Here is a 27413-nt window from a genome sequence, read left to right as displayed (position 1 = left end):
CCCTATAACAGCTGCACCTTCAGTCACCAGTCTGTCAAGGTCTTCAAGTTAGCAGACAACACCCCTCTTTTTGGACTCAATAGCTGCGTTTCCATCGCAGTTTTTCGCAAAATAAAAGCGTTAGTTCTAAAATTTCGACAAAGTATATTTACAACTTGTAGGTGTTTCCATTAAAGAGTGTTTTGCGTCATGAGCCGTAATTTTCGTGAAATCTCATCCCACGAGACTCCAATTTGAGGAAGATATGAATTTTGAATTTCCCCCAGGGATCAATAAAGTACTTTCTATTCTATTCTATTCTATTCTATATTGCAACCACTGCTCCGTGATGTCAATAGAAGACAAATGCAACTTCCTCACGGCCCTTTTGACAATGTTCGGGCATGTTGGTCTCTCTGAGCCTGCGGGTCGGCCTCTATTGCTGGGAAGGTACCCGTGGGATGGCGCCGGACAGCGACAGCCCGGTGCGGTGATGCCGCCTAGCTGTCTTCCCCCCCTGCTGACCGATCGCAGACTTACGGCCAATGTTCGGGCATGTGGGTCTCTCCGAGCCTGCGGGTCAGCCTCTATTTCTGGGAAGGGACCCGTGGGATGGCGCGGGACGGCGCAGGACGGCCCGGTGCGGCGATGCCGCCTAGCTGTCTTCCCCGCCCTGCTGACCGATTGCAGACTTACGGTGCGGCAGTGACACCTCACTCGACCCCTGCCTACCATTAGGAAGCGAGACCAAGTTGTCCTCCATGGGCGCCCCACCAGTTCAGTGTTTAGGTGCCCTATGAATGCAAAAAAAAGTATTGAAAAGTCTCAAAAAACATCTCATGAGAGCGCAAAAATGTTTTTGCGATATTTTCGAAACATGGGTGTTTCCATTACCAGTTTTTATTGGTTTTGTGCATTTCTAAGGGGAATGGAAACAGAGCTCATGTCAAATTTGTGTGTGGCAGTCCTTGCGTGTTATGTCTACAGGCCTGGGATGACGAACAGAGTTCAACTTCCCAGGTGCTCTTGAAGAAGAGATGAGGGTGCAGAGCGGCTATCACTGTGCTGGACTTACTGGGACGCACAGCCTGGCCAAGGCCGTTTGCAGAGGGAGTTAAATTGTAGAGAAGGCTTGTTTTTGTTTCATGCGAGCAGACATATTCCAAGGGTTGTTCTGATCTTAATTGTCTGTTGTGTCTCTCAAATTGATCAATCTTTGCATTTTGGAAAGCCTCTCTAAGATGTAATTCAGTTTGCAATCGCTGCAGTCCATTTGCCCACAATTCTACCCATTCCGTCTATCGTCTTCAGTATTTGTCGTACAGTTGAACGTCAAATTTGTCGATACACCAAAGCAATGCTCAATCCAATCAGCAGGTGCCCTGTTATCTCATCTCCAAGTAGATATCTTCCACGTCTTCAACGGAAAGCACTGTCAGACGCATGACTCGCCACTTCTCCCACGAGTCTCCGGCAGCAAACGCTCTTTCAGGACGGGCATGTTCCCCCGAACTTCTGCTTCTCGTCGAGAGAATCTTGTCAATTGAGTTGAGGGTCCAGGTTATCTATTTCTTTTTTAGATTTTGGGGAACAACGCAGAAAGAGAGACTCTTAAAGTATAGGAGAGGGAAGAAGTGCGACCACCTTTGTCAAGAGCTGTTGCAGCGAAAACAACCTCGAGCTTAACGGTCTGAAGACAGTGGAGATAATTGTGAATTTTAGAAAAAAACGCAGCATCCCCCAGCACCATCATCATCGGTGACTCCAGGGTGTCTACTGTGGTGTCTTTTTGCTTCCTGGGGAGTACCATGACCCAGGACCTCAAGTGGAAACTAGAAATCACCTCCCTCATCAAGAAAGAACAGCAGAGGATGAACTGCCAGCGGTAGTTGAAGAACTTCAACCTGCTTCTACACTGCCATAATTTTCCTGAGGGAACTCTCCTGAAGGAATCAATAAAGTACTATCTATCTATCTATCATGGAGTCCATCCTCTCCTCCTTCATCACGGCAAAGGACGGTGCAGGCTACAACCAATCAGGTGATTGGCTGCAATTTACCATCACTCCATGACATGTACACCCCCAGGACCCTTAGGCTTGCAGGCACAATTGTGGGTGACCGCTCTCACTTTGCAAATTTAAGACCCTCCCCTCTGTTAAGAGGCTGTCGTCCTTCAGGACCAAAACCTCTAGACTCAAAAACTGTTTCTTCCCCCCTGGTGTCAGTCTAATCAACAATGTCCCTCCCTCCCCTCCCCACATAACATCAGCCCCACAGTCACAAAACATCACAGCAATGTGAAAGCTGAAACTTTTAAGTGTTACATTAACGCTCACTGGACTTAATTATGTATCTGCACTCCATTGCACCTTTTCTACATTTTGTGTGTTATTTTTCTTTTTTTTGTAATACACCTATATCGGACAATTTTTAATTCTATTTTATATATTGCCAATTGCAATACTTACTATATATATGATATTACGTACATATATTTTATTTTACTTAAGGTATTGCTATTTTGGCCTCATTTCTTATGTTAGCTGTTTTGCACCAGTACACCAAGACAAATTCCTTGTATGTGTAAATGGACTTGGCAATAAAAAAAACTTCTTTTTTTTAAATCCCAGGCCCTAAGGAGAATTTCATTTCGAGGCTCCCCCTTCCCCAACATTTGTTTTACTTATTTTATGTACCACGGATATTGCTCTCCAAAACACCCTCTCCTGTTTGTAATATTAGGATCATCAGTGTTAATATTATTAACTTTACTCTGGTACTGTTCTCCTAGCATTCAAAACAGCAGTTATTCAACCTCTGCTCAAAAGACCTAACCTCGATCCAGACGTCCTGGTAAACTACTGGCTGGTGTCCCACCTTCCCTTTACTTTAAAAATCCTCCATCCTCTCATTGTTCCCATTAGGTTGAGTTTTTTCTTGCACGGATGTGGGATCATGTCGTTGCGATTTGTGCAGCCATTTAAGAATTTTTTATTAAGTCTATATAAATACAGTTTAATTGTTTTGTACTAAGACTAATTCATGGGAAAACATTTTTAGTGAGAAATAACAATTTGAACATCATTACAACTTACATTTTTACAGTAAACTTTCCAAAATCAACTCTGATCAAGATTCACACCAAGTACCTTTGCCTTACACACTGGAAAAAATGCCCCCCTTAAAACGAGTTTAAAAAAAATGAATACAAATTATTTTTGTTTTTAACGAGCACAAAAATGTGACAATGGAACAAGTCAAATTTGTCTTGATAGGATTTTTTTAAATAAGACTTTTATAGCTTAAAGGGATCTTAAAATTAGCAATTGAAACATATTATTAGCTATACTTAGTACCATTGTGAATTTTTGTGTCTTATAACAAACGTGATGCTCAAAAGTGGTATTTTTTTGCCTAAAAACAAGTTCTTATGTCTCACTGACTGTTTAGATATTTTGACTAGAAATGAAAAATATAAACTTGGTGAGTTTTTCCAGTGCAAAACAAGACTCTGTGGGGAAATTTTCCATTTTGTCAGTGACGCCACAGAAAGCGTCGAGGAAAACGTTTGTGGTCAAAATTTAATATGACACGCCCTGTCATTCCTTAATTAACCTTTTCCATGCGCGTCTTCACACAAAACGGGGCCCTACACGGATGGTGGGGCCCTATGCAGGTGCTTTGTTATAGGGATGGTCATGGTTGGGTGCTGTACACACCATGACGGTTTATTTGAAAGACTTTATGTTGAAGTGACCTCCTTGGTGGGGATGGCTTCTCCAAGCTTGTATGATGATTGACAGAAACGTTGTGATCCAGACTGTGTTTTGTGTATTTATTAAAACCCTTGTTATCACAACAACCTGATAGGATGGAATCATGAGATCACGTAGTCGTTTGGCGTGTAATAGAGCATTCAGTTAGCTGAGCGTAGCGTGTGTAGAGGTCAACAAAAGTGCGACTTCCCAGGCCCTTCAGCGTTCCTATTTTCTCCCTATACGCCTCTTGAAATCTTCCACACGCAGTCAGAGCCTCACACACACACAAAACCTGTACTTCTGTCTCCTATTGTAACAACCAACGGCAAAAAAAATCGCACACAACTGCTGTGGTGCCTGTCTAGTAAAACAGCAATAACAAACATGCTGTGCCCTCTGCAGGCAAGTCGGTGGGGGTAGTGACCACAACTCGCATCAACCACGCCACGCCCAGTGCTGCCTACGCCCACAGCGTGGACCGAGACTGGTACTCCGACAACGAGATGCCGGCGGAGGCGCTGCAGGCTGGCTGCAAAGACATCGCAAGACAACTATTTGAAAATATTCCAAACATCGACGTGAGTTAAAAGCATCGGATGGATCATTCACACATTCACAAACATTTTGTCTGGTATTGTTTACTGTAATATTCACTAGAAATAACAATGCTTACTTGTGGTCGATATTAAATTTGTTTGCTACTTTGTTGAATATCAAGGTTCAATTGATCAATTAATGTTACTGAGGTTTAAATTCCCTTCGGAGAAGTGAAGCCAATTTGATTACTATCTCTTAAACTTCCAGTCTGCTGGAAGTTTAAGAGTCACAGTTGTGTTACAATTTATTTACAGTATCTTTGGAAACATTCAAATGTATCCAAAAACTGTCAACAATACTTAATTTTCGTTATGTAACCTGGATAATCACCAAGCTGTAGCAACATTGTTATTGTAAAAGTGAAAACTGAGGAACTCTTTTTCTAGCGTACAAACACATCGGCGTGCTACGGTATTAGCCGCAAAAGCTAACTACAGAAAAAGATAAGCTAGCTTCTACGTCAACACGAAACACGTTTGAGTTTGTAATGCACAACACTGTGATAGGACACCAATCTGTACTGAGTGAAATCATTTTTGTTTCATCTGACTTCACTTGGACAAAGATAAGACCTTCTGGAAGAAAGTTCTGTGGTCAGATGAAATAAAAATTGAGCTGTTTGGCCACAATATCCAGCAATATGTTTGGAGGAGAAAAGGTGAGGCCTTTAAACCCAGGAACACCATATGGTCTGGGCCTGTTTTGCTGCCAATGGAACTGGTGCTTTACAGAGAGTAAATGGGACAATGAGAAAGGAGGATTACCTCCAAATTCTTCAGGACAACCTAAAATCATTAGCCCGGAGGTTGCGTCTAGGGCACAGTTGGGTGTTCTAACAAAACAATGACCCCAAACACACATCAAAAGTGGTAAAGGAATGGCTAAATAAGGCTAGAATTAAGGTTTTAGAATGGCCTTCCCAAAGTCCTGACTTACAACATGTGGACAATGCTGAAGAAACAAGTCCATGTCAGAAAACCAACACATTTAGCTGAACTGCACCAATTTTGTCAAGAGGAGTAGTCAAAAAGTCAACCAGAAGCTTGTGGATGGCTACCAAAAGCACGGCATTGCAGTGAAACTTGCCTAGGGACAGTTTAAGGAAAACTCTGGGACCGGAAATTAACGTTAAGCTCTGTAAGTTGCTCCTGCAGAAGATACTCAAACTGGTAGATGCAGAAGCCCAATTCGGCCATACATTTTGACCCAGCAGATTTGGTCACATTTTCAGGAGAACCATAATAAATTCATAAAAGAACCAAACTTCATGAATGTTTTTTGTGACAAACTAGAATGTGCTCCAATCACTCTATCACAAAAAAATAAGAGTTGTAGAAATTATTGGAAACTCAAGACAGCCATGACATTATGTTCTTTGCAAGTGTATGCAAACTTTTGACCACGACTGTATACTTGCAGTGTGTATATTGTACATATTACATATTGTTATGAAGGTGCCTGTTACTACATTATATATAGACTTGCAGTGTGTATATTGTACATATTACATATTGTTATGAAGGTGCCTGTTACTACATTATATATATACTTGCAGTGTGAATATTGTACATATTACATATTGTTATGAAGGTGTCTGTTACTACTCCAACAATTTAGTTGTAATTTTTGCGCTTAGGAAACTTCTGTGAGTTTAGCCCCAGACTTCTTCTGTTTGTTTGATATGGTCATTCCGCCACAAGTGGTGGAATAGTGTATTACAATTGAGTACTGCTTCGGCTCATATGGACCACAGCTGAGGAACACATGTTTTTCGGTGGCCCTTAAGGGGGCGCTCGCGGCCCGTCAATGGGCCCCGGCCATATGGTTAACAAACACACTTCTACGGTGCCATTCACTGGCAAAGGGCCACACGTTTAAAAATGGCCACGACAACCAGGAATTCTTTTGTGGGACTTCCGGGGCCCTTGCCATTCATCAAGAGGCTGGGACAGAAGCCGTGGCTTTAAATTCTGTAGAGTGAAACTGCAACCAGTTTGTGAACGCAAACCACAAACAATGACGCCACATTGACTTCTGGTTTGCAAACATTTTATGTAATGTTTGTATCCGATGGAAAGACTATTCTGTGTGTCACTAAAGAATCTTGGTCGCCAAAATAAGTACCAGTTTTGTTAAACATTTCCAAATGCTATAGTCTGGTGGTTATACTGCAACGTCGCCGCACACTTAAAACCTAAACTATTTTTAGGAACTTTGTGATCAACATGTTCCTTCTTCTCTTGTGGCCTTTCAGGTTATAATGGGTGGAGGAAGGAAGTACATGTACCCCAAAAACACCCCGGATATCGAATACCCCAACATTGGGAAACACAACGGCACGCGGAACGACGGCCGGAGCCTGGTGAAGGAGTGGGTCGACAAAATGAAGGACAAAGTAAAAATCGCAGTTCCTGTCTTGTCTCGGCTCTATTCATTATTATAAGCTAAAGTAGGGGTGTTCAAACTATGGCCTGCGGGCCAAGTGCGGCCTGCGAGACCCCATTTAAAGCCTGTCAATTTTGATGCTGCTGTTTTGTCGACATCTGGTCTACAATGTGATTAATTCAGGTCAATGACCTGTAATTATGCTCTGGATGGAGATATGCACATCATTTACTTATATGACCCAATGAAAACAACCTTCCCCAGTGATGATGCAAAAAAATCCAACCAACACAAAATGTCAACACACATGGTCACACATAACACAGCCTGCTCACTGAATTTTGTGGATATTATAAAAAAAAAAAAAAACACACCATAAAAATTTCAAAATGACACCCATTTAAATGCATTACAAACCATGATGGGGACAAATTAAAAGCACTCTCCACACTTAACCATGTTCGGCACATTTTAGCTGCTTGAATTTTATGATTATAAAACTTTAAGGAGGTCATCAGGGAAGTAAACAAGGTAGGAATCGAACTTTCACACTCTTTATAGCCATCCCATCCATTTTCTACTGCTTGTCCCTCGGGGTCACGGGGGGTACTGGAGCCTATCTCAGCTACACACGGGCGGAAGGTGAGGTACACCCTGGACAATCCAATTATTATAATTACTAATATGTATTATTTATAGGATATATATGTTTGTATGTATGTATATAACATATATATGTATGTATATAACATATGTATGTATATATATATATATATATATATATATATATATATATATATATATATATATATATTATGTGTGTGTATATATTTATACATGCAGTCGGCTACTCAGTGGTCTAGTGGTTAGAGTGTCCGCCCTGAGATCGGTAGGTTGTGAGTTCAAACCCCGGCCGAGTCATACCAAAGACTATAAAAATGTGACCCATTACCTCCCTGCTTGGCAGTCAGCATCAAGGGTTGGAATTGGGGGTTAAATCACCAAAAATGATTCCCTGGCGCGGCACCGCTGCTGCCCACTGCTCCCCTCACCTCCCAGGTGATGAACAAGGGGATGGGTCGAATGCACATTTCGCCACACCTAGTGTTTGTGTGACAATCATTGGTACTTTAACTTTAACTTTAACTTTTGGCCCTCGACCTCGATTTATTTCTAGCCCAATGCGGCCCCCAGGGTTTGGACACCCCTGATCTAAAGCTAAGTTGACCAACACATTGACTTTGCTGTGATTGTGTCCAAATTTCCAGAAAGGCCGTTATGTCTGGAACAAGTCACAGCTTTTATCACTCAACCCCGGCAGCGTCAATTACCTTCTCGGTGAGTTTCTTCTGCCAGAGGCTCAGAGTTGCAGGACACGTGTGCCACAACTTCATTTCTGTTTTTCCAGGTCTATTTGAACCCGCGGATCTCATGTACGACTTCGAGAGGAACCAGGACACGGAACCTTCACTCACAGAGATGGTGGAAATGGCCATTAAGATCCTCAGGAAGAACCCCAATGGATTTTATCTGCTGGTAGAAGGTAGGTTGTACCTCTTTTTGCAAGTCGTCTGAGCTGGACATAAATGGTTGTCCTTCAGGAGGACGTATCGACCACGCTCACCATGAGGGCAAAGCCAAGTTGTCCCTGTACGATGCCGTGGAAATGGATCGGTCAATTGGCAGAGCGGGTCTCCTGACCAGCGAATTCGATACAATGACCGTCGTCACTGCCGACCATTCCCATGTCTTCAACTTTGGAGGTTACACACACAGAGGAAACAGCATTTTCGGTAAGTTACCAACTCCATAATGACAGTAACGATAATGCCACAGTAGGGAAAATTATTAATATGGCCCCATTCCTGGGTGGATCTTGCGTAAAAAGAAAGAGGGGGATTAATAATTTTGCAATGCAGTCTGCTGAAAATGATGGAAAGTGTCACTCGACATAGTAACTGACACTGTGGTCAAAATTGGAATTGCCGCAAAACACATTTTAAGATATTCCAGAGCCGTGTACAGAGCGAGGGGCCATTTTTGCTACCAATGACGTGCAATTGCAGAGAGAGATGTCTATGAACATTCTCATTCATCGGGTCATTGTCATCTCAGGGTATTCAATCCATCGCAACTGAACTGTTTGCTTTGTCTTAAAAGACGTTTCGCCGCTCCTCCAAGTAGGCTTCATCAGTTCATGATCATAGAATTCGATTGGTCACATCTAGTCTTAGACTTAGATTGGTCAGATTTGGTCTAGTGTCTGGTGCCAAAACCCCAAATATTTATACTCCAAAAACCAGGAGGGTGTTACTGGGCAAGGATGGTTTTGCCCTATCGTAGTAAGAAAAACAACTGTTTTGTTGCAAACAAACAATACTACTGTCAAAGCCAACGACAGTCGTTGAAGTGTAATTTCCTCTCGTTAGCATTGAGGTATTGTGTGGCAGAACGATCGCTGTGGATCGACTACTACCAGTCCAAAATAGTCAGAATCGGAGAGTGTTTCACTATTTACAACGCACAAAAAAAGGAAAAGACGTGTGTTCAGTGCATTTCACCTTTAACACGTCAACAGCAACCCTCATGACACCGTTAGCGCCACAGTGCTAAACTAGCCAGTGGCCACAACAACACCCCGGAAGGCACAAAACATTGATTATTCATACACGTCCTTTAAAACTGACTTTGAAGCAACGTGGCAAAATAGTCGTATTTGTAAATTGAGATAATGTTGATGTCTAACGTTGGATCCACGTTGTTGTTTGGGAAATGTCAAATCAATGTCACAACCTGACATTGAATAAACGTTGTCAAAAAGCATGTTGTTTCAACGTTGTATTTGTGTTGTAGAATATTGGTTGGGAAATGACCAAATGTCAATGGTCAAACCAACGTCACAACCTGACATCGATTAAACATTGTCAAAAAGTATGTTGTTTCAACGTTGTATTTGTGTTGTAGAATATTGGTTGGGAAATGACCAAAATTCAATGGTCAATCAACATCAGAACCCAACATTGAATAAATGTTGTCAAAAACCATGTTGTTTCAATGTTAATTTTGAGTTGCTCAACGTCAGGACCTAAATCCACAAGTTCTCAACGTTGTTTCAATGTCTTGTGCCTGCTGGGACAGCACGTCGTCATTATTCACCAACGACGGTTACGGCGGGCGAGGTTGCTTTCACAAACACCCAGAATTAATTTGTTTTTTGCACGTCGTCTAAAGTCCGTATTGCTGCAATAATTATGTCCATTTGTTTTCGATTTTATTTCTAATTTTAAATGTATTAATTGCTTTTTTAATTTATATAATTAAAGTATTTTGAATTACTAGTCCAGCGATTTTGCGGGGCAATAAAAAGCATTGAAAGTCATTAAATGGATTTTGCAAAAATTAAGGCCTCAAATGGCATTAAAAAGCATAAATTGCGATGTCCAGAGGCATTAAAAAATGTAACATAAAGGTAAGACTTGACCGATAGTCGTCAATAGGTCAATCCATCAAACGATAAATGAAAATGAATTTGGAAACGTTGCTGTCATTGATAAATTGCCACGTCTGTCTGTGTTTCTTTTCGAAAGCGAGCAAAACACTGCCTCCATAGCGGCCGGACGGCAAAATCAAACACTTCGGGGGCCCAAACTTTGCCATTGTTTGGTGACTGTAGGCGTGTTGTCCTTACCTGTGACACCATGTCATGTTCATGAGGAAGCTGAGCTTGTTTCACACACGACTCCTTTACGTTGCCAGTTCAACACGCATGAGCTAACTTGGCTAACACTTTCTAGACACAGCAGCTCACGTGACCTACGGTGGCCTCGGATGGACAAACAAGACAATTATCATAACAGACCACAATTCCTATTTTCTGACATTATAACAGTAAATGAATAAAAGTTCCCTCAGCTGCCATGACACTTCACACACAACTTGCTAACCATTGTACCCATTCTAAACAACTGTGAGCTGTAAAATAAAATGTATTCAAGATGTTTAATTGACTCAGTTTATTTTTAATGCATCTAAAGGTCTAATTGGCATTTTTCCAAATATCATTCCATGAAATGTATTTGTTTAAATCAATCACCTATTTCCGAACACATGCATCGTTTGCATTCCTAGTACGATGCTCATACTATTTAAGAAAAAATGGTATCCTGATTAAAATACATTAATATGCATTTTTACCGCATGTTTTAAGTACCAAAGATACAATTTAAAAAAATACTTATATTAATCAACTATTTCAGAATTGGAGGTTTATTTTGAAGACCCGAGTGCAGTTCCCCTTCAATCATTTTGACTGAAGGTACAATGTGATGATTGAGAGGCAGAACCTTTTAATTAGTTATTGTCTACGGCCGTGCATGAAGTCACACCGGGTGTTGCTACAGAGAAATAAATAAATAAAAATACATTCTCAGATTAAACAGTTTTGCGAGCCAAATCTAATTAACTATATTGTAAAAGTAACATTAACTTTTCAACTAGTCAAGATTATTATTGTCAAATGCCTACATGTGTGTGTGTATACACACACAATTGTAGGCGTTTGACTAACCATACGCGTTCGGACATGGGCATACATTCTATTTAAGTGACTCTTAAATGGCATTAAAAAGCATTAAATTAGATTGATTGGGCAGCACGGTGGAAGAGGGGTTAGTGCATGTGCCTCATAATACGAAGGTCCTGAGTAGTCCTGGGTTTGATCCTGCGCTCGGGATCTTTCTCTGTGGCGTTTGCATGTTCTCCCTGTGACGCGTGGGTTCCCTCCGGGTACTCCGGCTTCCTCCCACCTCCAAAGACATGCACCTGGGGATAGGTTGATTGGCAACACTAAATTGGCCCTAGTGTGTGAATGTGAGTGTGAATGTTGTCTGTCTATCTGTGTTGGCCCTGCGATGAGGTGGCGACTTGTCCAGGATGTACCCCGCCTTTCGCCCGAATGCAGCTGATATAGGCTCCAGCACACCCCGCGACCCCGAAAGGGACAAGCGGTAGAAAATGGATAAATTAGATTGGCTGATACTTGTAGAAACCATGTAGTCTGTTCAACGTGTCTGTCACAAGAACCCTAGTTGACAGTGTTCTGGTACTCTTTGGGACATTACAGTGGTCTGTGTATTTCCGTAGGCCTGGCCCCCGTGGTAAGTGATGTTGACCAGAAGCCCTACACCGCCATCGCATATGGGAATGGACCAGGTTACAAGTTGGTCAACGGTGCAAGAGAGAACGTCTCCACCATCAACTATGGTAGGTACTTCTCCATGAACTTACCATAATCACCCTGTGAGTAGCAGTAATAATATGCATCTGTATCAAACATTTTGTCTGGACAAAGAAGTGCCATAATTCAATTTGATACATTTAAAGAATTTGAATTGGCTGCATTTCAGGAAAAAAATCCCTTATAGCCAAGTAACAGGAAGAGTTTGGCATTTTAACAAAAGTTTGGGCTTAAACACTAAAACAAACATAAATCCTCTACACCAGGGGTGTCAAACGCACAGGTTTAATGTGTCCACTGGATGTCACAATAGCAATTCAAGTGCAACCCACATCACACATGACACTGCTTAAAGATGTCATGTCAGCTGACTTTAAGCGCCTGGATTGGCTTCCGCTACTCCAACCAGCACAGATGCAAACAATCAGCTGCTCCTGTTGTGGCTGGCAGCAGATGACGACAGACTGATGCTGTAGCGACACTCTGTGTAAATTGTCAACTCAACGGGTAAAATAAGGAAACGGTAAGAGTCAAAGACTTAAGTCAAACGACCATCATCTTCGTAGTTAGAGTTCTGTGTAGTGTTTGCAATTGTTTGACGGCGCGATGCGCATCCCGAACTCCATTGTAAAGATGCGTGTTTCACATTTGTTTGTTCTGTTTTGCTTTATGCTTGAATCTAGCATGATCACATTGGTTAAGTTTGTAGTTATGTTACTTTGATATAGCTACGGTGTCATTTTGTTTTTGTTATAATTGTAATATTTAAATTAATGACAAATGAATGTGTTGTGGCAGTTGCGGATGTCACCAATGCGGCGGTTTGAGGAAACACTTGGTTGCTTTTCCAAAAACGTTTTAATGAACTGCCAACATGGGAACGCTGAACAGGAAGTGCTTAAAGTTGAATGGCTTTGTAAAAACACTTAGACAAAGTCTAAGTTAATTGTGTTCTTCATGGTGGTTTCAAAACTGCACCAATTTTTTCCTCAATTAATCTGAAGTGTTTTGCCAAGAGGATTATTTGTAACATGTACATGTTCAGAATGTGCTTGTTCCATTTTTGGCCAAAGTAAGACAAAGAAAACAATCTGAAAGTTATTTTTTAAGTTATTGTGCCATGATTTTACCAGTCCGGCCCGCACCGGGAATATATTTTCCTCCATGTGGCCCCTGAGCTAAAATTACTTTGACACCCCTGCCTTACACTTTAGATAATTGGTTAAAGCAAAACATTGTGGTATTTTTAAATAATTTGAAAGTCATAAAACATAAAATTATATGATCTGTTTAATAGAAGATGTGTTTTGTCTTAATTGTCAAAAAAACATGTTTTAACTTAAATGCTAGTTAAGGACCGGGAGAGTGGACTATTCTTTAAACCAACGTTCTCTATAGTAGTTATTAATTGATTTTGGTATATTTATTTTGTCAGGGTTACAGAGAGCTCTGCTGTTTTTACGGACTTTCTACATTAAAAAAAAAAAATCTAGTCCAAGATCATCTCTAATACAGCACTGTATTTTAGAATCTGCGGCAAAAATGTGAGTCTCTCACAAATTTTTGGAACATAACTCCTGGGCCACCAGTTAAGTAGCCCAAATGATGAAAAAGAATGGACCTAAGATGGAACCTTGAGGAACACCACTAGTATAAGTAAAGAAGTTGAAAAAATGACTCCTGACTGCATCTGAAGTAAACAAGCTACAGCAACTTCATTATATGTATCATATTGCCAAAAATAACTGCCAAAAAGTAGAGAACCTCAAAGAGGAACTGCACTTTTTTGGCATTTTGCCTATCGTTCACAACCTTTATGAAAGGCATGACGACAGATGTATTTTTTTTTAATGCATTCTAACTCGTAAAAAAACGTAAATAAAAGTCCTCTATTGCGCCAAAAACCCCCAATAAAAAACATCCAAAAAACGGCAACTATAGAAGGATGAGGATGTATTCCAACAAGTTGGTACACTTTGACAGCCAATTTAGACCTGGCAATGGCGAGAACGAGGCAAGAAGGCGCTTAGTTCCACACCCTTTTTCTCCGCGAGGACTATGAGTCATTCTTGATCTTTAAATGGGAATATATCAACATCCTAGCAGTCGGCATCCAAATGACAGCAGACCTTGTACAGTAAGTGATGTTTTATTATGTTTGTTAGCTCTCACAAAGTCTGCAGTGAGTAATAATGAGTGATGTTGTTGGGGGAAAAAAGCGAACGTTGTGATGCATTTTTGAAACTAATCAAATCAAACTTTATTCATGTAGCACTTTTCATACACAGGTGCTATGCAAAGTGCTATGCAAAAAACAAAAATTGAACAGAAGAAAACACGCACACGCTAATATGAATAGTAAAACTATAAATTGACCCTGAAAAGAACGGGGAGCCAATGCATCGACTTTAAAACTGGTGTAATGCTTAAAATGAGCAAAATACGCAAATGATAAATGTTATTATAAATGTTACTACATAACATATATACTTACATCATTTATATATTACATGTTATTATGAATGTTATTACATTACATGTATACTTACATCATGTATATATTACTTGTTATTATGAATGTTACTACATTACATATGTACTTACATCATGTCTATATTACATGTTATTATGAATGTTACTACATTACATATATACTTACATCATGTATATATTACATGTTATTATGAATGTTACTACATTACATATATACTTACATCATGTCTATATTACATGATATTATGAATGTTACTACATTACATATATACTTACATCATGTATATAAAACCTTAATGGAGGTGTTCTGATGTTTTTAAGGACTTTGTAGGCAGAATAGTGTCCCATAGGCTCCATTGTAAACTGACTTTTGATCATTTATTTACTATTTAAAATGCATTTGAAAAATCCATCCGTCGTCATGTTTTTCATAAAGACTATGAACGATAGGCAACATTCCAAAAAAAGTGCAGTTCCCCTTAAAGGGGTGCCATGAGGATTGCCTCAGTTATGTAAATCCCAAGTTTGGACCCAAGTGTTCTGTGTGCTAGCAAGGTTCACAAAGATCAGCCATTTTGATCACAGTGGTCCAAGTTCCTCTTCGCATCAGAACACTTTAGTGTGTTTAGGAATATGCTGCAAAAATGTTTGTCTCCCGAGTTTTGAAGTGAACGCGGGGGCTAGTGTGGCGTGAAACGGTATTCTAAAATACACCAAATTGCAATTGTACTTCCTGTTTGCAACCTCAATTCAAATTGACTTGAATTAATTCTAAAAACAAGCCTGACGCAGTGCTGCCAGAGTCTAACCCTAACATGAGTGCTGTAGTGACCCACCTGATCTAGCAGGTGGCGCTCCACAAGGACCCAATATTCCAAAAAGTGTACAGCTCCAGTAATGGGTACATTCGCACCCACCTGCACAAATGTACTTCAAAATGTAACAATCAAAATAAATATGACTTTTTGTTTGTTTACTAGGGCATGCATATATAATATGCTTTAGTTTGACCATCAATGATAATAAAAAGGAGATGCTTGGAAAGAGCATAAAAATGCCCCAAAAACTTGGAAAAACGCGATTCATAGCGTTACTTTTTGGTGGAACCATCATGAGCGTTCTGTTCAGGTACATTATATTTCTTTTGATTAGCAGCCCTAAGTAGGCCTGCAGGTCAGTCTCATCCATCTTTTTCCAGCTGTCTCCATATTTGCAAAAACCCTCCAAATTTGTCATCTCCAGGATTATTTTTTCAATTGCTGGTGTGATAAACAGGTAGAATTAGGGATGTCCGATATGCAGAGGTGTGACCAAGTCATTGTTTTGCAAGTCACAAGTAAGTCTCAAGTCTTTGCCCTCAAGTCTCGAGTCAAGTCCCAAGTCAAGACAGGCAAGTCCCGACTCAAGTCCAAAGTCAAGACTGGAAAGTCTCAAGTCAAGTCCAAAGTCAAGACTGGAAAGTCTCAAGTCAAGTCCCAAGTCCTGCATTTTGAGTTTCGAGTCCTTTCAAGTCCTTTTAACCACCGACTAATATATTTACACAGATTGTGTATGCTTTTAAAATGCTGTATTTATTTATTAAAACAAGTGCATTTGAAATTGCAGGAAAAAAATAGTGCTGACATTGCACTTCATTATAGCACTATTAACCAGTCATTTTAAACATTTAACTCATTCCTTTACAGAATAAACACATTTGAAAAAACAAGTGCAATTGTACTTATTTGCACAAAAGTGTTAACATTGTATTTCCATGGCATATTGCATCGTAACTAGTTCCACAGCAGTTTATATCCTGTTCTTACCTTATCTCATTGATCTCATCTCATACTGTATGTGTGTGGATGTGTGCGTACACATGAAAAACATAACAAATACATGAACATAACAATGAACAGAGTTGTACTTTTTAGATGTCAGGGCACTATGCAATATGTACACATATTCTTATTATAGTATACATTTTAACTGACCTTTATTTGACTATGTTTGTCTTTTTGTAGGTGGCTAAAATACGCGGTGCTGCTGACCGCCGTCTAACATTACGTTACTGTGTGTGATACATTGACTAACGTAAGCGTTATGTGTACGTACCTCATGCAACCCTGTTTAAAAAAAATCACTTGACAAAAAGTATGAATAAGGTAGCGAACTGCAGTGGATGCAACAGATTGCCGTGTTTGCAATGACGTTATAACCATAGACATCTTATAAGTAGACGCAGCATTGGCTGCTGTGATGCGAGCAATTTGGCCGCCATCTTTAAGTGGTGATGAGGAGCCGGCGAGCAGCCTAAACTGACAGTTGACAGGTAGAAAACAAAGATGGTGTTCAGCGTTTTCCTGCTCAAATGAGCGGACTGTTGAAAATAGTAATCGGGGGATTACTTTTCACAAGTAAGATTTAACAAGAACGTACTATTGGTTGTATTTTGTGAAAATAATATTACCACAGAGTTGAGAAGGAGCAAAGATCTTCAATATTTGTATGTAAAAATCACAAAGAAATCTCCTGGGGGAGGATGACGCCCCTACAGGGGTTTGGTTTACAAACTTTCAGCCCCACCTACAACAAAATTCACCAGCCGCCACTGATTATGATGCATTTTCATTTTAGGTAAAATATAAGACAATACTTTCTTAACAGTTTAATTCTGTGTGCTAGCAAGGTTCACAAAGATCAGCCATTTTGATCACAGTGGTCCAAGTTCCTCTTCGCATCAGAACACTTTAGTGTGTTTCGGAACATGCTGCAAAAATGTTTGTCTCCCGAGTTTTGAAGTGAACGAGGGGGCTATAAATACACCAAATTGCAATTGTACTTCCTGTTTGCAACCTCAATTCAAATTGACTGGAATGAATTCTAAAAACAAGCCTGACGTAGTGCTGTCAGAGTCTAACCCTAACATGAGTGCTGTAGTGACCCACCTGATCCAGCAGGTGGCGCTCCACAAGGACCCAATTCCAAAAAGTGTACAGCTCTGGTAATGGGTACATTCGCACCCACCTGCACAAATGTGCTTCAAAATGTAACAATCAAAATAAATATGACTTTTTGTTTGCTTACTAGGGCGTGCATATATAATATGCATTAGTTTGACCATTTAAAATCAATGATAATAAAAAGGAGATGCTTGGAAATAGCATAAAAATGCCCCAAAAACCTGGAAAAACGTGATGCATAGCGTTACTTTTTGGTGTAACCATCATGAGCGTTCTGTTCAGGTATATTTCTTTTATATTTTGATAAATCATCATATTTATGTATTACTAAATTTAAATAGGTATTGACCAATCTTTAAGCTGTGTGTATTTGATTTCAGTTTGCTTTTGACATCTTATTTAGAATTGTATAGTTGAAACTCTTACAACCTTGTGTTGCGCTCATGATGGCGTAACCAAACTAGATTTCATTTAATGATCTTATTTTGAATATTTATTCCCTTTTTTACATTTAGTATATTTAAATATTCATTTATAAACGATGAATACGTTTCAAAGATCAATAAAATGCAATTGCCTTCATCTTATAGGGTAATGTTTAGTATAGTTTAGTATGTTTAGTATATATATATAGGTGTGTATAGGTGTGTGTGTAGAGCGCAACACTAAGCTTCATCACTTTGACTTGTAATATCGCTAATTCTGGTGGTGTTTTATGCTTTTTTCTTTTTGGAACATGTACTATACATATAAAACAATAAAGTCCCATATAAAATTATGTTTCTAGCAATACTTTAATTTTGCCTTTGAAAGTAACACTCCAATGTCCATTAGTGGAGCTGTACACATAAGTAAATGACGGTGTGACAATGTTTTCCCTTGCAGACGACGCCCACTACAATGCCCAGTCGGCCGTCCCTCTGAGCTCCGAAACGCACGGCGGCGAGGACGTGGCCGTGTTCGCCCGAGGTCCCATGGCTCACCTGCTGCACGGCGTCCACGAGCAGAACTACATCCCGCACGTCATGGCGTACGCCGCCTGCATCGGCAGCAACACAGCGCACTGCTCGGGCCAGAGCGGGACCGCCGCCGTGCGCCCCGTTCTTTCCGGCGTGGTCGCCGTGCTCGCAGTGGCACAACTTCTGTGCTGACAGCAGCTAACAATTAGCCATACCATGTGGGCTTTTACTTTGAAATTCCTCTTGTTTTGAGCACTCTGTTTGAACATAACACATTTAGATTCGTCAGTCTGTATAATAACCCCGGATGCACTGATATTGCCACACGATCAGAGTCCTGTCATATTTTGTCTATCTTGCTAACCTTTAGCGGGACAATACGTTGTTGTGTTGACATCTACCTCACTGGTGCAGCTATGACAGGACATGTGCTCAAATTGTGTCGTTGTACTGTGCAAAAGTCTGAACTTAACAAGTTGACAGAGTGAAAGACAGTCGAGCAGGATTACACACTCGAGTACGTAAGAAGGACGAGGGTCAAGCAAAAGATGCAGATTTTTAATCATTTGAGTCACTGGAGCGGTGGTGTCCAAAGACCGAGTTTTGTAAGAAAACGTTAGAAAAATAGCACAAAAATGTAAGTGTAATGAGAAAAAGCTGAATTGTTCAAACTAATAGTAATCAATAATACACTTAGTCAGCTATAACACAAAAGTTTGTCGTTAAATACACAAAACCCCAAACCAGTGAAGTTGGAGCGTTGTCTAATTTGTAAATAAAAACAGAAAACAATGATTTGCAAATCCTTTTCAACGTATATTCAATTGAGACCGCAAAGACAAGATATTTGATGTTCGAACTGAGAAACTTAAATTTATTTTTGCAAATAATCATTAACTTAGAATATAATGGCAGCAACACTTTGCAAAAAAGTTGGCACTGGGGCATTTTTACCACTGTGTTACATGGCCTTTCCTTTTAACAACACTCAGTAAACGTTTGGGAACTGATGAGACACATTTTTGAAGCTTTTCAGGTGGAATTCTTTCCCATTCTTGCTTGATGTACAGCTTAAGTTGTTCAACTGTCCGGGGTCTCCGTTGTGGTATTTTACACTTCATATTGTGCCACACATTTTCAATGGGAGACAGGTCTGGATTACAGGCAGGCCAGTCTAGTACCTGCACTCTTTTACTATGAAGCCACGCTGTTGTAACACGTGGCTTGGCATTGTCTTGCTGAAATAAGCAGGGGCGTCCATGATAACGTTGCTTGGATGGCAAGATATGTTGCTCCAAAACCTGTATGTACCTTTCAGCATTAATGGTGCCTTCACAGATGTGTAAGTTACCCATACCTTGGGCACTAATACACCCCCATACCATCACAGAAGCTTGCTTTTCAACTTTGCGCATGTTGCACATGTTGCAGGCATCAAATTCCAAATGAGCTAATATTTGCAAAAAATTACAAAGTTTTCCAGTTCGAACGTTAAGTATCTTGTCTTTGCAGTCTATTCAATTGAATATAGGTTGAAAAGGATTTGCAAATCATTGTTTTCTGTTTTTATTTACCATTTACACAAGGTGCTAACGTCACTGGTTTTGAGGTTTGTAATAATGTTCAAAAATACACTTAGTCAGCTATAACACAAAGTTTTGTCTGTAAATATAAATTAACTAAAAAAATATCAAAATGGCCCCTGCCGACTTAAATTTTCAGTATGCGGCCCTTGGTGGAAAAGACACCCCTGATCTAACATATTAGAAACTCCCAAGATAAAAATATAAACAAAGTTTAGTTACTTAATTAAAATAGAAAAGTAATACTAATGAATGAATTTGAAAAATGACAACAACAATAATAAACTATGATATATGGGGAACTGAACATTAATATTTTATTATCCTATTCTTGCAGCGGAAAAATAACATGAAAAAGAATGTAATGAGAAAAAGCTGAAATGTTGTAACAAATAACAAAATACTTGGTCACCTAAAACAAAAAGTTGACACAAAGTTGTGTCTTTGAACATACAATACTGTATATAATCAATCAATCAATCAAAATGTATTTATATGGTCCTTAATCATAAGTGTCTCAAAGGGCTGTACAAGCCACAACGACATATATAAATACAATAACAAAATGGCCCCTGCACACTTGGATTTTCAGTGGAAAAAGACATCCCTGATCTAAAATATTAGGCGCTCTCGGAATAAATATAAACCTATAAATAAAGTAGTGAATGTTATTTACGAACTTATGAAAAAGCACCCACCTGTTCCCAATTTGCCTGTTCACCTGTGGGATGTTCCAAATAAGTGTTTGATGAGCATTCCTCAACTTTATCAGTATTTATATTATTAAAATCATTTCTTCCAAGGGGGGAAAAACAGTAAAAATGGAAGGAAAAAAGCTAAATTGTTCTAACTAACGATGATATACTTAGTCACCTAACACACAAAGTTGACACAAAGTTGTGTCTTTAATAATACCTGTTTAGCTTTTTTTTTAAACAAAAAAATATCAAAATGGCCCCGTATAATGTGACTTTTCAGTTTGCGGCCTTTGGTGGAAAAAGGTTTGGACTTCCCTGCACTAGAACATCATCCTCCCTTGGGGGGGTCTGCACGACCCTCCGTGACATGCTTGTTGTGTAAAAACAACACATCCCTCTTAAGACTTCTGCACGCTATGACGTGAATAAATGGACACCAACTTTTGTAGTGTTAACTGTTTCGAAACCAACATTTCTAATTTCTTGTACTTTTCCATCACCCCTGTGGTTGTAGTGAGCCATGTCCTGGAATTGTGCGTCTGCTGGCACAATGGCGGGCTCCTCACGCTGAACGCAGCAAAAAAAGGGTTTCTTCCAGACTGTATTTTTTTCCCCATTTTATTAAACAATCAACATGAAAGTTCCAACATCTTCCTTTCTTCACACAACTACAGCATGTGTGAAGACTACAAGGTCATATTTCCACTTCAAAACTTACAATAAAATACAAAAAATGTTCTCATAACTCTCATTTTTCATAATTTCCTTTTTAAGACAGAAGTCTTTCACATTGTTTTGTTCCATAGACTAACACCTTTGAATCTTGTCATTGTTCTAAAACTACATTTTTAAAAAAAGGTCCTTTTACTGCGTAATTACTTTCTCTATTTACAAACGTATTTTCAATCTTGTTTGGTTAATAATGAATTGTAATACATGGAGAATATATACAAACCCCGTTTCCATATGAGTTGACGTCACCATCTGTGTGCAGTGTGCTCAGAAGAACTACATTGTCCCAGACCTCTCTTATGGCTGCAAGTTTGTCTGTCACACGTCTTGCTGGTCTTGACTCACGGTCATCAAATCGTATCAGTCTTGAGTAGGTGTGAAAGAGTTTGAGTGGAATTGTGGCTCGGAAAATAGCCACAATGCCACTCTCTGCATTCCATAGACGAGTTGCAGCCTCACCTCGGGACCTGTATACACCGGCAAAGATTAGCAGCCCTAAGTAGGCCTGCAGGTCAGTCTCATCCATCTTTTTCCAGCTGTCTCCATATTTGCGAAAACCCTCCAAATTTGTCATCTCCAGGATTATTTTTTCAATTGCTGGTGTGATAAACAGGTAGAATTAGGGATGTCCGATATATACAGTCGTGGAATTAACACATTATTATGCCTAATTTGGACAACCAGGTATGGTGAAGATAAGGTCCTTTTTAAACAAAATAATAAAATAAAATAAGATAAATAAATAAAAAACATTTTCTTGAATAAAAAAGAAAGTAAAACAATATAAAAACAGTTACATAGAAACTAGTAATGAATGAAAATGAGTAAAAATAACTGTTAAAGGTTAGTACTACTAGTGGACCAGCAGCACGCACAATCATGTGTGCTTGCGGACTGTATCCCTTGTAGACTGTATTGATATATATTGATATATAATGTAGGAACCAGAATATTAATAACAGAAAGAAACAACCCTTTTGTGTGAATGAGTGTAAATGGGGGAGAGAGGTTTTTTATGTTGATTTAATAAAAAATAAAAAAATAAAATAAAAAACGATACCGATAATTAAAAAAAACGATACCGATAATAAAAAAAACGATACCGATAATTTCCGATATTACATTTTAAAGCATTTATCGGCAGGCCGATATTATCGGACATCTCTAGGTAGAATGTAGAGACAATGTCATGGGCATGAGAAACGGCATACCTTGTGGGTCCTGGGGTCATTTTTATGATGTTTTGTTCTGGCATGCCTGCCTTGACGGTCATATGCTGCTGAGGACCACATTATTTTGCCATTTTTTGAAAGGAAAGTCTCTCTTTCAGCTTCAGGGTTTTCTTCTTCTTCTGAAGATGATTCATCATGCTCTGGGTTGTATTCCTCCCCATCTTCTTCTTCTGATACATCCTCAACTTCCTCTTCTGAATCAGAGTTGTCTTGCTGGACATCTGAAAAAATTAGCTCTAGAGCAGTGGTTCTTAACCTGGGTTCAATCTAACCCTAGGGGTTCGGTGAGTCGGCCTCAGGGGTTCGGCGGAGGTCAAAACACACCCGACTCATCGTGTAAATAAAAACTTCTCCCTATCGGCGTATTACGGACACGGCAACAGCAGAAGTCAGACTGATTTGCAGGTGTGTAATTTGTTGTGAGTTTATGTACTGTGTTGGTTTTGTTCTTTGAACAAGGTGATGTTCATGCACGGTTCATTTTGTGCACCAGTAAAAAAACATGGTAACACTTTAGTATGGGGAACATAGTCACCATTAATTAGTTGCTTATTAACATGCAAATTAGTAACAAATTGGCTCTTAACTAGTCATTATTAAGTACTTATTAATGCCTTATTTGGCATGTTTTTATTATAACCCTAACCCTCTAACCCTAACCCTAACCCTAACCAAAAAACTCTAAATTAAGTCTTTGTTACTTCGAATATGTTCCCCATACTAAAGTGTTACCAAAAACATATAACTTTGTCTTGAATTTGAAAAAAATAAACATTTTATTTTTCACTAAAGAAGGGTTCGGTGAATGCGCATATGAAACTGGTGGGGTTCGGTACCTCCAACAAGGTTAAGAACCACTGCTCTAGAGCCTCTTCAGCGGTATAACACACACTCATGGCTTCAGCACGGACAGAATTCGGGGCCCTGTGATCTGCAGCACCTTTATAATCTCTGGAAATCCACAGAAAAAGAGCTCTGCTACTGATGGACTAGAACAACTAAATTGTAGCATTCTGTGATGTATAAATAACTCTGTGACTTTGATTTCAACACTTTGTGACTCACAGGTCATTTTGACCCGAAGACCACCTTTGTAAAAATGTTTGTACAGCTTACATGGAAATGTGAATAAAAGCAACATTTGACTTTTTCTACTGTTGGTGCCAATCTAGGAAAAGTCATACAATTTCAAGTTAAAAAATGTCGTTTTGTCGTGTCTGTGTGATCATGTTTTGTTTTAGTCATGTTTTGTTTTGTTTAGTTATTGGACTCTTTAGTTTCTGTTTACGCTCCATTGTTTTTGTTTCCATGACTACCCATTAGTTTTCACCTGTCCTCATGTCACGCACCTGTCTCACGCTTTGCACTCGCACACCTGTCACTAATCATGTCACTGCTATTTAAGCCTGTCTGTTTCTGTTGATTGTCCTGGTGACATTATCCTATCATACCTCTGCTCACTTCATGCCATGCTACTTCTGACACCCCTGCTAACTCTGTTTGACTTCATGCTACCATAGTTCCATGCCAAGTAAGTTTTTGTTTATTGTTCATAGTTTCTGCCTTTGTGCAAGTTTTGTTTCATGAGCCAAGTTTTTGTACTTCCGCCTTGTGCGCACCTTTGGTTCTTTTTGTTAGTGTAAAAATAAATATGTACTCACCTTCATGCCTTGCCCGCGCCAACTTTCCTTTGCATTCCGAGAAAACACAACATCCCTCAGTCCCCTTATTGACACGTTTAGGGGATTTTTTTGTTTTGTTTTTAACACAGTGGCGGGTCAAAATGATTCGAGGACAACAGGAGGGTTAAACTCTTTTTGAAGATGTACAAAAATACTTACTACCTATACAGCGCCCCTGTATATAAGCCACACCCACAACATTTTAGAAGAAAAAAAAACATTTTCCCATATATTAGTTGCACCAGACTATAAACCGCAGTTGTGGAATGAGTTATTTCCACATAAATATTCTGTAAATGTTTATTTACATACCTTAATTGTTTCCAAAAGATGTCTGTAACACGGCAGTAAAACGGCTGATCAAACAAAACAGAAGTCATCAAGCTAGCTCTCCAATCAGCTAAACAAACTCAATAACTCCACAGTGACGTTTTGGGGAATTTACTGAGGAATTTGTGGAAGTGAAACAATACAAAAATAATGTCATTGTAAGTTAATAATACTAACACAGACACTCGTAAACTTGTTAGCATATTAGCTAATGCTATCAACGCTAGCGTCATTATATTATAGCACGTACAAATATGCATGAAAACACTCCCACAGACATCATACATGGGACGTTTTAGTGAGTAAGAATTGTTTTAGTTATATTGTAAAACTTACAAACGTTGCTTGGAGTGATGAATGACGAATCCATACGAGTAGCAACACTATGGACGGCTGGAGATCGACCGGCACTGCGGTTAAAAAACAAAACAAAATCAAAGCACTCCTGTAAATGGAAGGACTCCTGCAGTGAGCAAACTCGTCCATTAAATGGCGGCATAGCACAAACTATAAAACACTTTCTCTGTGTATTTGCCTGTTGTGAATGTGTGTGTGAATGGGTAAATGTGGAAGTAGTGTCAAAGGGCTTTGAGTACCTTGAAGGTAGAAAAGCGCTATACAAGTACAACCCATTTGTTTGTTTTTTAACCAATTTTTATTCAGGCAGTTATTGGAGAGAAATCCACAAATTAGCCGCACCGGTTCAAAGGGTAAAAAAAAAGTAGTGGCTTATATTTAGGGTAAATATTGGTTTTTATCAATATTTATCATAGAACTTTCAATTATTGCTATTGCAGTTGAGTGATGAACCCATATGGACTATGGATGTCCGATAATTGCTTTTTGCCGATATCCGATATTCTGATATTGTCCAACTCTTTAATTACCGATACCGATATCAACCGATATATATATATATATATATATATATATATATATATATATATATGTATATATATATATATATATATATATATATATATATATATATATATATATATATATATATATATATATATATATATATATCAATTTCATCTTCTTCCGCTTATCCGAGGTCGGGTCGCGGGGGCAGCAGCCTAAGCAGGGAAGCCCAGACTTCCCTCTCCCCAGCCACTTCGTCCAGCTCTTCCCGTGGGACCCCAAGGCGTTCCCAGGCCAGCCGGGAGACATAGTCTTCCCAACGTGTCCTGGGTCTTCCCCGCGGCCTCCTACCGGTCGGACGTGCCCTAAACACCTCCCTAGGGAGGCGCTCGGGTGGCATCCTGACCAGATGCCCGAACCACCTCATCTGGCTCAGGATGGAGGAGCAGCGGCTTTACTTTGAGCTCCCCCCGGATGGCAGAGCTTCTCACCCTATCTCTAAGGGAGAGCCCCGCCACCCGGCGGAGGAAACTCATTTCGGCCGCTTGTACCCGTGATCTTGTCCTTTCGGTCATAACCCAAAGCTCATGACCATAGGTGAGGATGGGAACGTAGATCGACCGGTAAATTGAGAGCTTTGCCTTCCGGCTCAGCTCCTTCTTCACCACAACGGATCGATACAGCGTCCGCATTACTGAAGACGCCGCACCGATCCGCCTGTCGATCTCACGATCCACTCTTCCCTCACTCGTGAACAAGACTCCGAGGTACTTGAACTCCTCCACTTGGGGCAAGATCTCCTCCCCAACCCGGAGATGGCACTCCACCCTTTTCCGGGCGAGAACCATGGATATATATATATATATATATATAAATTTATAAATTTAAATTTAAATATATATATATATATATATATATATATATATATATATATATATATATATATATATATATATATATATATATATATATATATACATATATATATATATATATATACATATATATATATATATATATATATATATATATATATATATATATATATATATATATATATACATACATACATACATACATACATATATATATATATATATATATATATATATATACATACATATATATAAATAAAATAAAATAAGATAAATAGATTAAAAACATTTTCTTGAATAAAAAAGAAAGTAAAACAATATAAAAACAGTTACATAGAAACTAGTAATTATTGAAAATGAGTAAAATTAACTGTTAAAAGGTTAGTACTATTAGTGGACCAGCAGCACGCACAATCATGTGTGCTTACGGACTGTATCCCTTGCAGACTGTATTGATATATATTGATATATATAATGTAGGAACCAGAATATTAATAACAGAAAGAAACAACCCTTTTGTGTGAATGAGCGTGAATGAGTGTAAATGCGGGAGGGAGGTTTTTTTGTGTTGGTGCTCTAATTGTAAGTGTATCTTATGTTTTTTATGTTGACTTAATAAAAACAACAACAAAAAAAAACAAAAAACAAAAACGATACCGATAATTAAAAAAACGATACCGATAATTTCCAATATTATGTTTTAACGCATTTATCAGCCGATAATATCCCAAGATCTTAGAGAAGTGATATTGGTCCAAAATTGGAGTACACTATGCCAGAAAAGTAGTCCCCCTGTGTTAGCTCTTACAATAACAATGTCGCTATAGCTTGGTTATTATGCAGGACACGGCATGTAAATCTTTTACCAGCAATTTTTCACAACTTGTGATGCACGACTCGTGTGTTCTTGTCCCCCATTGTGAAGGATTGGCAAAATGTAAAAAAAAAAAAAGGTGCAGTTCCCCTTTAAGTGAAAAAACAATGAGCTGCATTACGTGTGCGTTTTTTTTAGCCTGACAGTTAAGTTTAGGAAAGAAAGAATGTTTTTTTTTAGAATATTCTAAC

The 27413-nt window shown here is 39.1% G+C and overlaps 1 protein-coding gene across 2 annotated transcripts in view; it reads left to right on the top strand.

Moving 5' to 3' along the window:
• The window catches only part of alpl (alkaline phosphatase, biomineralization associated), a 76614-nt gene extending 55242 nt beyond the window's left edge, over positions 1-21372 (top strand). For both annotated transcript variants that reach the window (XM_061937775.2, XM_061937774.2), the window contains exons 6-12: positions 4143-4318; positions 6592-6732; positions 7991-8060; positions 8131-8265; positions 8324-8515; positions 11865-11984; positions 18279-21372. In XM_061937775.2, the coding sequence (XP_061793759.1) occupies positions 4143-4318; positions 6592-6732; positions 7991-8060; positions 8131-8265; positions 8324-8515; positions 11865-11984; positions 18279-18544 (1100 nt within the window). In that variant the 3' untranslated portion in view covers positions 18545-21372. The remainder of the gene's footprint in view (positions 1-4142; positions 4319-6591; positions 6733-7990; positions 8061-8130; positions 8266-8323; positions 8516-11864; positions 11985-18278) is intronic.
• The last annotated feature ends 6041 nt before the right edge of the window (positions 21373-27413 follow it).

This window comes from Nerophis lumbriciformis, linkage group LG03, assembly GCF_033978685.3.
Source record: "Nerophis lumbriciformis linkage group LG03, RoL_Nlum_v2.1, whole genome shotgun sequence".
Classification (NCBI taxonomy): Eukaryota; Metazoa; Chordata; class Actinopteri; order Syngnathiformes; family Syngnathidae; genus Nerophis; species Nerophis lumbriciformis.
Note: the sequence above shows the minus strand (reverse complement) of the source record. Positions and strands in the feature narration are given on the sequence as shown.